The sequence below is a fragment of the Plectropomus leopardus genome, chromosome 14 (genome assembly GCF_008729295.1).
Source record: "Plectropomus leopardus isolate mb chromosome 14, YSFRI_Pleo_2.0, whole genome shotgun sequence".
NCBI lineage: Eukaryota > Metazoa > Chordata > Actinopteri > Perciformes > Serranidae > Plectropomus > Plectropomus leopardus.
In genome coordinates this window covers 11,145,512-11,158,596 of record NC_056476.1, presented here as the reverse complement: position 1 = coordinate 11,158,596, position 13,085 = coordinate 11,145,512, and the positions used below count along the sequence as shown (strand labels likewise).

General features: G+C 35.0%; 1 protein-coding gene across 1 annotated transcript in view; it reads left to right on the top strand.

Annotated features, from left to right (window-relative positions):
* Window positions 1-13,085, top strand: part of si:ch211-266g18.10 (axoneme-associated protein mst101(2)) — a 33,410-nt gene that overhangs the window by 7,229 nt on the left and 13,096 nt on the right. The window contains exons 14-42 of the mRNA XM_042500757.1: window positions 2,668-2,727; window positions 2,896-2,961; window positions 3,199-3,521; window positions 3,816-4,451; window positions 4,503-5,616; window positions 5,946-6,041; window positions 6,222-6,311; window positions 6,603-6,650; window positions 6,788-6,883; window positions 7,206-7,253; window positions 7,453-7,503; window positions 7,634-7,678; window positions 8,000-8,050; window positions 8,310-8,378; window positions 8,607-8,702; window positions 8,888-8,977; window positions 9,194-9,241; window positions 9,448-9,498; window positions 9,655-9,705; window positions 9,862-9,951; window positions 10,176-10,223; window positions 10,529-10,579; window positions 10,705-10,749; window positions 11,267-11,317; window positions 11,467-11,517; window positions 11,832-11,897; window positions 12,507-12,566; window positions 12,786-12,881; window positions 13,023-13,073. Coding sequence (XP_042356691.1) covers window positions 2,668-2,727; window positions 2,896-2,961; window positions 3,199-3,521; window positions 3,816-4,451; window positions 4,503-5,616; window positions 5,946-6,041; window positions 6,222-6,311; window positions 6,603-6,650; window positions 6,788-6,883; window positions 7,206-7,253; window positions 7,453-7,503; window positions 7,634-7,678; window positions 8,000-8,050; window positions 8,310-8,378; window positions 8,607-8,702; window positions 8,888-8,977; window positions 9,194-9,241; window positions 9,448-9,498; window positions 9,655-9,705; window positions 9,862-9,951; window positions 10,176-10,223; window positions 10,529-10,579; window positions 10,705-10,749; window positions 11,267-11,317; window positions 11,467-11,517; window positions 11,832-11,897; window positions 12,507-12,566; window positions 12,786-12,881; window positions 13,023-13,073 — 3,738 coding nt within the window. The remainder of the gene's footprint in view (window positions 1-2,667; window positions 2,728-2,895; window positions 2,962-3,198; window positions 3,522-3,815; window positions 4,452-4,502; window positions 5,617-5,945; window positions 6,042-6,221; window positions 6,312-6,602; window positions 6,651-6,787; window positions 6,884-7,205; window positions 7,254-7,452; window positions 7,504-7,633; window positions 7,679-7,999; window positions 8,051-8,309; window positions 8,379-8,606; window positions 8,703-8,887; window positions 8,978-9,193; window positions 9,242-9,447; window positions 9,499-9,654; window positions 9,706-9,861; window positions 9,952-10,175; window positions 10,224-10,528; window positions 10,580-10,704; window positions 10,750-11,266; window positions 11,318-11,466; window positions 11,518-11,831; window positions 11,898-12,506; window positions 12,567-12,785; window positions 12,882-13,022; window positions 13,074-13,085) is intronic.

Genomic DNA, 13,085 nt, shown 5'->3' with positions numbered 1-13,085 from the left:
ATCACATCAATAGTGAAACATGTCGACCTTGAAGAGACTGAACATGAAACACCACTGGAAGATGAGGGAGAAGAGGGAGACAGGATTAAAACGGAGGGGGATGCAGTACACGAGGAGGAGAAAGAAGATAAAGACGGTGTTGGCACAAAAGAAGAGGAAGAATTGAAAACAGAGGATGTTAAAGAACAAGAAGAGGTGGATATTAAAACAGACATAGGAGAAGAAGAAAAGGAGGAGGGGACCAAAACTGAAGAAGTTTTAGTGGAAACAAAGGTAGAAAATGCATTAAAAGAAGAGGAGGAGGAGGAGAAAACCGAAATGCAAGATTTGGTAAAGGAGGAGGAGAACAAAGCTGAAGACATTTTGGTAGAGGGGGAGAAAGAGGAGGAGGAGGAAACAAAAATAGAAGATGCAGTAGAAGAAGAGGAGGGGGACAAGGGGGAGGACACAAAAACTGAAGAAGTTTTGGTAGAAGATGCGGAGGAAGAGGAGAAGACAAAAACTGACGAAGACATAATAGTGGAGGAGGAAGAGGAGAAGGAGCCAAAAACAGAACTTGTGGTAGAAGAGGAAGAAGAGGAGACCCAATCTAAAGAAGATTTGCTGGAAACTAAGGAGGAGGAAGAGGAGAAGACAAAAACTGAAGAAGACACAGTAGTGGATGAAGATGAGGAGGAGGAGGAGGAGGATGAGGACGAGGAGGAGGAGCCGCCAAAAACAGAGCTTGTGGTAAAAGAGAAAGAGGAGGAGACCAAAACTGAAGAAGATTTCCTGGAAACTAAGGAGGAGGAAGAGGAGGAGACAAAAATTGAACAAGTTCTGGTAGAAATTGAGGAAGAGGAGACAACATCAGAAGAGGCTGATGAGGAGGAGATTAATAAAGATCTTCACGTTGGCGAAAAAAGAGACGAAGAAAACACTGAAATAACAGACACTGATGTAAAAGATCAGCTTGTAAAAACTGACCAGAATGATGAAGCTTTAGGTCAGGATGATGATGAAGCTTCAGAGGATGAAGAGGAAGAAAAACTGGACAAAGTGGAGAAGATGGAGGTAGATGAAGAAGATGAAGAGTCATCTGTCCAACAACTTGATCTTAAAATTCTGTCAGCTGAAAAACCCGATAATGTCAGTGTAGTCCCTGAATCTGATGATGACGAGGAAGAAGAAACTATCGATGACCAGGACGAATATTCGGACATCATCGTCGATCATGATGAAAACAACAACAACAGTCAAAGCGGTAAAACTGAACCCAAACGGAAGAGGAGGGTTCATATTCCCTTTGAGAGGCTCAAACGAGTCGGATCCAAAGCTGCTCACAGAGAACGCCTTCCCAAAAATGAGACAGGTACAACACTCCCACCTTCATCATCACATAGTCTTCATCTTTCTTTTTCATTTTCTGGTTATGAAAATGTTTTTGTATGGTGAGTGTGTTAACGATAAATGTAATGTGTCATCTTCACATTTTCTTAACACATTTTCAAATGATACTGAATGCTTTTTGACAGTTGGTTGCGATGTGATATTAGGGCCTACCAGATAATTGTTCAATGACTGATGTAGCATGTTTCATATTTTCAGTTTAGTGCTTTTTATTGTTTTTATTTGTTTTGTATGTTACATTGTGTTAATCATCAAAATTCAAACCAACAGAATGGTTTTCATCACAAAAGGGTTTTCATTACAGATCAGAGAAACATCCCAACATTTTAGGAATAGACCTTCTCCTCTTTCTGTTGTTTTACCCATAATTAAAGGAGAAGGTATCAGGAAGTAGCTAAACTGCCGCAACAAAGACTCACTTGCAGAACTTGCCCAAAAGCAGGGGCCAAGGACCACAGCTTAAAGCAGAATGGAGCAGGAACCCCCTACTACATATATATTTTTTTAAATTGAGTAAATTTGCATTCAAAAAATTTATTCAAGTGGTTGACCAGTACATTTACTGGACACACTGAGATTAAACTGATTTCGATCTTCTCATCTAACCACAGGAAAGACGATCACACTCGCAAAAATGTTGGTGATTCTTTAAGAGACAAATTATAGATGCAAAGATGGCCATAGCAAGATCAAGTCACGTTTTATTTAGATCAGAAACTCTTCATCACTTTGGTGTTAATAGCTGCATGGAAAGAGGATCTTGTGACTAATTCAGTACAGTGCCTACAATTTTCAGCTCCTATAACCATGCTCTATTTGATGACTCGGCAAAGACAAATCTATTTCCCATGGTGCTAATTGTGTACTAAAGTGTTTAGACTGAACAGCCTTGCCTTGCCAATAGTAGAAAGGTCAACCAGATGGAGCTAGCAGGCTGAGAGAAGCATTGATATGTCTCTGATGTATTGTATGATCTTCTCTCCAATAGTGAATTATGTATCAATGAAAAATAATTAACAAATTACTAAATATTGTTACTTTATTTTAGATCTCTGCAACCTAGCTCTAAAAACTTAGGTTGGATTGTTTTGACAACATAATATCATCAAGCCTGAGGTGTGTTTTTGATCACAATGTTTTTAGCACTGTTGTGCTTATAGTGCTTATAGTGCATATGCATGCATGAATTATTGTCTTGATAACAATATTACACTGATTACTGGTCAGAATTGAACTGCTATGCACTGTATTTTTTAAACATGTTTCTGCATTATATAGTTCTTAAAGAGGCAAAGGAAAGACATGCAGTGAAAGAAGTTAAAGATACCATTATTAAAGGTAATATTCTTGAAGTTGTGCACCTTCTTCAGTTTGCTTACTACCAACATTATTTTTTTTTTTACTTCTTAAAGTTGTAATTAAATGCATGGATTCAGTATAATATAACAAAAACAAGAATGTACTATATAAATATTTTTGCATATGACGGTTTATTGTTGATTACAGAACTAAAAGAAGAAAAGATAAAGGAGGAGGCCAAACCACTTGAGAAGAAACCTCCCAAGCCCAGAGGTAATTGCACTTACTGAAGAAAGTACAAACTAATAACAATTGTCAACAACAAAAGTGGTGTACTGTATACCATTATAGTTTTTCAAAACAAATTATGTTTTATGTTTTTGTGTTAGTAACTTTCCCACTTGTACACAAAAGGCCCCGGGTGCTTTGTCTACCTTTAGGACTGCTTCACCATTAAGTCCTTTGCAGATATCTAATATGAAAAACTGACACTATGATGACTGCTTTTAGAGGAAGAACCTAAACAGAAGGAAGAACCTACAAAACCGTCCAAAGAGGAGGCAGAAGTAAAGAAGCCTTCTAAAGAGAAAAAAGAGCATGCAAAACCTAAAGACAAAAGACAAGTACTAAAACCCTCCACAGAAAAAACAGAAGTCAAGAAACCATCCAAAGAAGAGAAAAAAGTTAAGAAACCATCCAAAGAGGAGATAGAAGTCAAGAAACCCCTAAAAGAAGAGAGAGAAGTCAAGAAACCACCCAAAGAAGAGAAAGAAGTCAAGAAACCTCTCAAAGAAAAGAGGGAAGTAAAGAAACCACCCAAAGAAGAGAAAGAAGTAAAGAAACCCCTCAAAGAAAAGAGAGATGTCAAGAAACCTCTTAAAGAAGAGAAAGAAGTCAAGAAAACTCACAAAGAAGAGAGAGAAGTCAAGAAACCTCTTAAAGAAGAGAAAGAAATCAAGAAACCATCTAAAGAAGAAAAAGAAGTGAAAAAACCTCTCAAAGAAGAGAAGGAAATCAAGAAGCCATCTCGAGAGGAGAAAGAGGTTAAGAAGCCATCTAAAGAAAAGAAAGAAGTCAAGAAACCTCTTAAAGAAGAGAAAGAAGTAAAGAAACTCCTCAAAGAAAAGAAAGAAGTCAAGAAACCACCCAAAGAAGAGAAAGAAGTCAAGAAACACCTTAAAGAAGAGAAAGAAGTCAAAAAACCACCCAAAGAAGAAAAAGAAGTGAAAGAACCTCTCAAAGAAGAGAAGGAAGTCAAGAAGCCATCTCAAGAGGAGAGAGAGGTTAAGAAACCATCTAAAGAGACAGAAGTCAAGAAACCTCTTAAAGAAGAGAAAGAAGTAAAGAAACCTCTCAAAGAAGAGAAAGAAGTCAAGAAACCTCTTAAAGAAGAGAAAGAAGTCAAGAAACCATCTAAAGAAGAGAAAGAAGTAAAGAAACCTCTCAAAGAAGAGAAAGAAGTCAAGAAACCATCTAAAGAAGAGAAAGAAGTCAAGAAACCATCTAAAGAAGAGAAAGAAGTAAAGAAACCTCTCAAAGAAGAGAAAGAAGTCAAGAAACCTCTCAAAGAAGAGAAAGAAGTCAAGAAACCTCTTAAAGAAGAGAAAGAAGTCAAGAAACCATCTAAAGAAGAAAAAGAAGTGAAGAAACCTCTCAAAGAAGAGAAAGAAGTCAAGAAACCATCTAAAGAAGAGAAAGAAGTGAAGAAACCTTTCAAAGAAGAGAAAGAAGTCAAGGAACCTTCTAAGGAGAAGAGAGAAGAGGCAAAACCTTCAAAACAAGAAAAAGAAGAGAAGAAACCTCTCAAAGAAAAGAAGGAAGCCAAGAAACCCCTCAAAGAAGAGAGAGAAGTCAAAAAACCATCTAGAGAAGAGAGAGAAGCCAAGAAACCTCTTAAAGAGAAGAAAGAAGAGGTGAAACCTTCCAAAGAAGAAAAGGAAGATAAGAAACATCCTAAACCAGAGAGAGAAGTGAAGAAACCACCCAAAGAAGAAAAGAAGTCTCTCAAAGCGGAGAAGAAACTATCCAGGGAAGCGGTCGATTTGAAACCATCTAAGGAAGAGCAAAAACTGAAAAAGCCTCAAAAGGAGAAAGCAGAGAAAGAGATGAAGCCCAAAGAACTGAAGGGGAAGGAAGACAGGGAGCCGCCAAAGGAGGAGAAAGAAATTATAAAACCTATAACAGAAAAAGATAAGCCTTCTGTCAAGGAAAAGGTGGTAACAAAGCCTATAAAGATGGATAAAGACCTGAAGACACCAACTGTGGAGGAAAGACCTCACAGAAAAGAGAAGGAAGTGTCAGAAGAGAAAGAACCAACAAAGCCTAAAGAGGCTGATATCAAAAAGCTTCTCAAAGATGAGAAGGAAGAAGTATTGCCTCCAAAAGAAAAACGAGAACCAAGGAAGCCCTTGAAAGAATTGAAAGACCAAGAAAAAACACATAAAGAGGCCAGAGAAGTTAAAGCGCCTCCAATAGAAAAGGAGGAAGTCACAAAGCCTGCAAAGGAAGAACTAGACAAGATCTCCAAAGAGAGGAAACAACCAGTTAAGCCTCCTAAGGAGGTGAAAGAGGAGGAAAAGCAAGAGAGGCCTTCCAAAGAAAAGGTAGTACCAAAGAAACCCTCAAAAGAGAAACAAGAACCAAAGAAACCTTCTGAAGATGAAAAAGAACCTACAAAACTGTCTAGAAAGGCAGAAAAAGAACCGAAGATGCACACCAAAGAAAAGCCAGAACCAAAGAAGATCTCTGAAGAAAAAGTGAAACCTTCAAAAGAAAAGAAAGAGGTCAAGATGATTCCCAAAGAAGAAAAGGAACCAAAGAAGATCTCCAAGGAAGACACCAAACCAACACAACCTTCTAAAGAAAAGAAAGAAATCAAGAAGACTCAAAAAGACAAAGAACCTATCAAGAAGAGGGATATTAAGACAGGTAGGCATGGGCCCATAGTGCAGTATTTTTACACAATATCTGGATCCATTGACTTTTCCTACCCAGTCTATTAACAATAGTATGAGTCTACAGCCATGAAATTACAATGCCTAATGTTGATGTGTAGCTGGTATCACATTTATGTTTGGCGTGCCAACATGTTCATTTTTGCTAATTGGCACTAAAGACAAAGTATAGCTAAGGTTGATGGGTATTTAATTAGTTCTGACTGGAGCCTAAAGAAGGGTAAATAAATTGGTTTAATGACGGGTATATTTCTTTCCTCTGTATAATTAAGCTGTGTAATCAGATTTGCTTTTTTATTTCAGACGCTGGACCCAAAAAGGCTGCGAGAAAGATTAAAGTAGTCAAGAAGGAGCTTGCGTCTGTCCTGAAGAAAGAACATCTCAACGTTACAAAAGCAGGTGAGATAATACAGACTGAACAAGTATAGGTCACAAACATTTTATCCTTGTAGTTAGCATTGCTGAATTTTGTAGGGACATAGCTTACACCCAGTTGTATAAATGGAACTACAAAAATGTCCTAAGAATTTCCGAAACAAAAAATGACATTATTGGTTATTTTTCTACCGTTCATTTCAGCTGATGAACCCAAAAAAGCAGCACTGAAAGCTGCAAAAAAGCAGATAGTTCCTGTCTTGAAAAAGGAACACGTGAATGTCACAAAAACAGGTAGGTAACAAGCCACACACGGTGCAATCATATGTTAACTTTAGCGTACAGTGTGTGAGATTGCCAACAACAGGCAATCTTCAAAATATCATAAATGAAGAGGAGTAGAGCAGTATTTAAGACTATTGTTCTCAGCTCACCACTAAAATATGGCTTTATTATATAAAGTGCTTATTGCTAAATATATAGTACATTTTTGAGTTTTGAATTTTAAACCATGAGAACACTGATACTGTTTATTTATTTTCTTTATCTAACTGTATCTTTTTACATACTAATATTTTCTCTTAGTGCCTGTAACTCCAAAAGAGAAAGTCAAACCAACACCAACAAAAAAAGGTAGCTACAGTCATTGATTTTCTTTTATGAATAATATACAATTCATATTCATACTTAATATGTGTTTACATTTCTGTAATAATCTTCCACAAAAAAAATATTGTAATTATTTTTTGTTTTTCTCCTCCTCGGTTCAGCTGATGAACGCAAGAAGGCAGCACAGGTGCCAAAGGCTGCAAAAAAGCAGAAAGTTCCTGTCCTGAAAAAGGAGCACGTGAACGTTACAAAAACAGGTAAGTAGGCCATACTCAGTGTGGCAATATGTTAAAATTCAGTATGTGTCACAAACAATACTCTGTTATTAAAAATAACATAAACCAAGAGGAGTAGACCAGCATTTAAAACAACTGTGTTGATAATAATACATTTATATTATGTTAAAAACATGGATCTCATCAGCTCACTACTACAGTAGGCCTTTATAATTCAAAATGTTACCTGCTCAACATACATTTTTGAGTGACGAAGCACTCCTCAGCATAAACATAAGAATAATTTTAATTTAATCTTTTATTTAGCTGTATCTTTCACACTTGAATATATTCTCTTTCATAGTGCCTATAACTCCAGAAGAAAAAGTCAAACCAGCACCAACCAAAAAAGGTAGTTACAATGATTTATTTAGTTTTGCCAATCAAATATCATCTACATTGAAATCCTAGTATGATATGTGGATTTCTTACATTATTATGTACCAATGACAGTCTGCTTAATAATCACATGTTAGTCCTGATGTTGAATTATGCATTGTCAATGGAAACGACCAACTTAACTGATATTTTTGTATTATTATTTGCTTTAGAAGCTGAAGTTCACAAGGAGAAGAAGGCCACGCCAGTGACTCCCACAAAAGGTTTGTTTTTCTTGAGCACTTTCATGTATTTCACATTGTATTTATCTCTCTCTCTTACTTTTAATTACATTGTAGTTTTCTTTATTTGGTTGCTGACTTAACTATACACTGGGGCTGTGTTTTTCTCCAGCACCTGTTATCGAAGCAAAACCCAAAGCGCCTGAAAAGAAGAAAGGTATGCAGCAGAAGTGTATTTATGAAGTGCTTTAGTAGCTATAAACATGTGACTGCTGATTGATGTTTAGAATATCATCATTTATATAATTTCAAAAAAATTGTTGGGCTTACAATTTAGTTTTAGCTCTTGCAGAAAACCAGTTGGATAATATAAAAAAATAATTGTTATTACATTTTAAAAGAAAAATAAAGATGCATGTTTTTCACTTTTCTTTATTTTTGGATCGGGACTAAATAATGTTATGATGATGTAAAGTGTGATGATGTGAAGCTAAAATGAGCTAATGAAATTATAATTTTGAATATTCCCCAATGATAGCAGTTCCTGAAGTTGCAAAGGTGAAAGCCAAACCAGAACCTGCAAAGAAAGGTATGAGCATGCATTTATTCTTTTTTTCATATGTCAGTTCATTAAGTAAAAGTAAAGTGAGTTTGAGGGTTTTTTTGCTGCTTTTTAGATGCCCCATAACCTAATACCTCACACCTAAAGAATGAGAATGTACTTAGATATTATGCCCATTTTTGTGTATTACACATACAAAATTACATTTTCAAATAAAGTGTCACATAAAAACCTATCTTTACATAAACCTTAAACTTAAAGCTTTTTTAATTTCACAATTTTCCAGCAGTGGCAGCTCCAAAGGGGCCCAAAAAGGAACCAAAGGAGAAGGGCAAACCTGCAACTGTAAAACCAGGTAATGCAAAGTCATACAGCCATACTGCGAGCGCAGCTAAAATACTGTTGTCATACAGTTTTCATAAAATAAGAATAAGTTGCACTTTAGTACAAAAGGTCCCAAAGTGAGGCCTAACTGGTGTCCGAGAGGGTTAACTATATTGACAGGTTTTCCTTGTTGGGTTTGGGTGTATTGGGTATCCTCTTTATGTAAAAGGTTAAGTCAGCCCTGTGTTTTTTTTTTCAGACGCTGCACCTAAAAAGGCTGCAAGGAGGATCAAAATAATCAAGAAGGAGGTAGCAGCTGTCGTGAAGAAGGAACATCTTAATGTTACAAAAGCAGGTGAGACAATACAGTATGTAAAAGAACAGGTCACATAAACATTTATCATTGTTGTCAGTAACTGAGGAATTTTGCAATGACACGACTTAAACCCAGTTGTATAAGTGGAAATAAAAAAGGAGAAAAGAGAGACTGCCCTCGCCCCAAAAATGTTGGTATATTGGTTTCTCTGCTTTTCATTTCAGCTGATGAACCTAAGAGGGCAGCACTAAAAGCTGCAAAAAAGCAGACGGTTCCTCTCCTGAAAAAGGAACACGTGAATGTTACAAAAACAGGTAAATAACAGGTCACATTGTTATGGAAACATATGTCAGCTGTAAGAAACAGTGAGTAAGAGCTAAAAAAAAAAAAATGATCACGAATCAGGAAGAGTAGACTTTCATTTGGCTCTTATCACCACAACAGTATACCTTTATTACTCAGCATCTTTTTTTTTTATTTTTACTTAGTTACACTTCTATCAAAATGTGTCTTTTCACACTCTTTCATAGTGCCTGTAACTCCAAAAGAGAAAGTCAAACCAGCACCACCAAAAAAAGGTACAGTGATAAATTTAGCTACACTAATCAAATATAATTCAAATTCTAATCATAGTATGACATTTTAATTTTTTACAATATTATTCACTTTTTTAAAACAAATTCTAAACAGTTAGCTACTTAAACAATTTTTATTCTAGATGTTTGAATTTGGTGTCAGTGGAAACAACCAACTTGACTGATATTTTTATTATTATTTGTTTTAGAAGCTGAAGTTCGCAAGGAGAAGAAGGCCGAGCCAGTGACTCCTACAAAAGGTTTGTTTTGTTGTTTGTTTGTTTGTTTGTTTTGATACTTTCATTTATTTCACGATGTACATGTTTCTCTTTTATTTTTAATCACATTGCAGTTTTGCTGCTGTAGTTTACGTTGTGGTTTCTGACTCTTTTTTTTATTAAATATTCCCTAATAAGTGGTTCCTGGAGTTGCAAAGGTGAAAGCCAAACCAGAACCTGCAAAGAAAGGTATGGACATGCTTTTATTTAGTACTACCCTTGCGGTTAGTAATTGCAGTGACATAGTATACATCCAGCTGTATTATGATCTAAGAGGAAGAAAAAGAAGAGACTGCCCTCACCCACAAATAACATTATTGTTCATCCTTCTGCTGTTCATTTCAGCTGATGAACCTAAGAGGGTTGCACTGAAAGCTGTGAAAAAGCAGATTGTTCCTCTCCTGAAAAAGGAACATTTGAATGTTACAAAAACAGGTAAATAACAAAGCCACACTCAGTGTAAACACATGTCAATTATAAAATACAGTGTGTGAGATCACAGACAATAGTATATCTCTTAAGGCCCTTATGAGCTCCCGAATACAGTTTATACCTTTAATATTCAAAGTTCTTACTGCTCAACATCTATTTTAAGTTTTGACTTACTTGCTTTCCATTTAATCTACTATCTAACTGTATGTTTTAACACTCATTTATAGTGCCTGTCACTCCAAAAGAAAAAGTCAAACCAGCACCAATGAAAAAAGGTAGCAACAATGAATTCAGTTTTACCAATAAATTATAATCCATATTCAATACAAAGTATATATATATATATATATATATATATTTGACAGTCTGCTTCTTAAACAACTATATTATACTATACAACTATATATATATATATATATATAAACAATTATATTATATATAATTAATATAATTATATGGTATCAGAAGTGTGTAAATAAAGTGTGTGTAAATGAGCTGTATAAACATGGAAACTGTGGAAACATAAAGTGCTGGAAAGGTCCAACTTGACTGAAATTTTGTTTTTTATTATTTGCTGTAGAAGCTGAGGTTGTTAAGAAGAAGAAGGCTGAGCCAGTGACTCCAACAAAAGGTTTGTTTTTCTTTATTTCACAATGTCTTGGTCTGTCTTTTATTTTTAATCACATTGCAGTTTTGCAACAGTGGTTTACTCAGCTGTGCACATTGGAATTAATAGGCCCATGCATTTCCTTCTAGCACCTGTTATCAAAACAAAACCTAAATCTGCTGAAAAGAGGAAAGGTATGCAGCAGAAGTGTGTTTCTGTAGTGCTTCAGTAGCCATTAATATCATCATTAACACAATTTCAAAAACATGTGCAGGAAACTACCGACAATTTGTTGTTACCTTAATGCTGTCAAGTGAAATTTGACTTGTTATTCATGTTTCAGCTTGACTTTAACATTTACATGCTTCATTAAAAGATGGCAAATTTGCTAGAGATGTTTTTATGAGGAAAACCTACTGTATAATAGGCTATCATTACTAAAAAATACTTAGAGCCAAAGAAATTGATATTTTGGAGATTAATTTCTTAACACGGCTTTATTATTGGATTGGTATGAAAATAATGTAATGTAAATGTTCAAGGCAACAGAACATGATGGGCATCAATCTGAAAGATTGAATTTCACTTTTTTTCTTTTTCTTTTTTTTTTTTGGTGTGGTACTTGTCTTATACAGTCTACTGGAATTCCATATTTAATGTGGGGCTACAATGATCTAATAACTTGTGTTTTTAAATGTGCCCCAATAAAAGCTGTTCCTGAAGTTGCTAAGGTGAAAGCCAAACCAGAACCTGCAAAGAAAGGTATGAATATGCTTTAATACTTTGTGTCAATGATTAATTTGTTTAGAATTATAGTTATAACTAGAATTATAGTTGCATAGAGTGCTAACCTTTACTGTGCTGCTAAAATAAGCTAATGAATTACATTTTTGAATATTTCCCAAAAATAGTGGTTCCTGAAGTTGCTAAGGTGCAAGCCAAGCCAGAACCTGCAAAGAAAGGTATGAGCATGCTTTTTTATTTTGTGTCAGTTGTCACTTCATTTGTAGAAATTAAACTGAATCTGATGTATTATAGCTGTTTTTATGCTCCATAACATAATATTTCCCCAGTCTTAATTCATTAAATAATTCAGTCCATTCAAGAATTAAACTCAACCGAATAAGATGTTATACATATTTTTTGATTGCTGGCACTGACCTTGTTTGTGTAGAACACATGAAAATATATATTAAAGGAAAGTATCACATAATAAACATCTATCTTTATGTAAACCTAAAACTTGATGCTTTTTAATGTCATAATTATCCACCAGTGGTAGCTCCGAAGGAGCCCAAGAGGAAACCAAAGCAAGAAATCAAACCTGAAACTGTGAAACCAGGTAATAAAAGAGTCGTCAAATGAGCCATACTGAGAGCATGTGTAGAAATACTGTTGTAATACATGTATTCTTTTAATGAAAATACAGTATTTCAAAAAACATTAGTTGTTCTTTAGTGCAGAATGGATGAATGAAATAATTCACAAAAACATTATGTAACTAAATGGACCAGATATTTTTAACACTTTTTTGAATGTTTATTAAATATTTTGTAAACTGCCTTAATAATATCCATCCAAATAATGTTTATAAATAGCTTACAAACCACTCATTAACCATTAACAAAGTGTTGCAGATATCTTGTCCATCTATCTATTTAATGTTTTATGATTTCTTACAGGTTTTCAAATCATTTGATAACTATTTTGAAATACTTGTTATACTATATAAAATGTTATATTGTGTGTGACAATTGACTATTAAAGTAATCGGTAAACAATATTAATTACGATTTTATTGTTTGTTAATAGTAAAATAATTAATTTCCTTAATTATGGTCATAAAATGTTTCCAGAAGTGTGACACAATAAACACTTTTCCACAATTTATTCTTTATATATATCTCAAACTTAAATGCTTTATAATGTCATATTTTTCCACCACTTGCAGCTCCCATCGAGGCCAAGAAGGAACCAAAAGAAAAAATCAAACCTGACGCTGTAAAACCAGGTAATGCAAGGCCATCCATAGAGTCGTTATGATATGATGATATGATGTTTTCATCACAATACAATATCTGTAAACATTAGCTGTACTACAGAAATGCTTAGGTCCCGAAGAAGGGCCTGAGTGGAGCCTAAACAGGGCTAAATAGACTGACAAGTCCTTTATATTTATCACCTCTTATTTCTGTGAAACTGGTTTATTATCATTGTCTTTTTATTTCAGACGCTGCACCCAAAAAGGCTGCAAGGAAGATTAAAGTGGTCAAGAAGGAGGTAGCGTCTGTTGTGAAGAAGGAACATCTTAATGTCACAAAAGCAGGTGAGATAATACAGTAAAAGAACAGGTCACAGTGACATTTTATTATTGTGGCCAGTATTTTATGAATCTTGCAGAGACAAAGGTTTATGTGAAGTTAAGATGAGCTCATGATTTTTATTTTTGAATATTCCCCAATAATAGCGGTTCCTGAAGTTGCTAAGGTGAAAGCCAAACCAGAACCTGCAAAGAAAGGTATGAGCATGC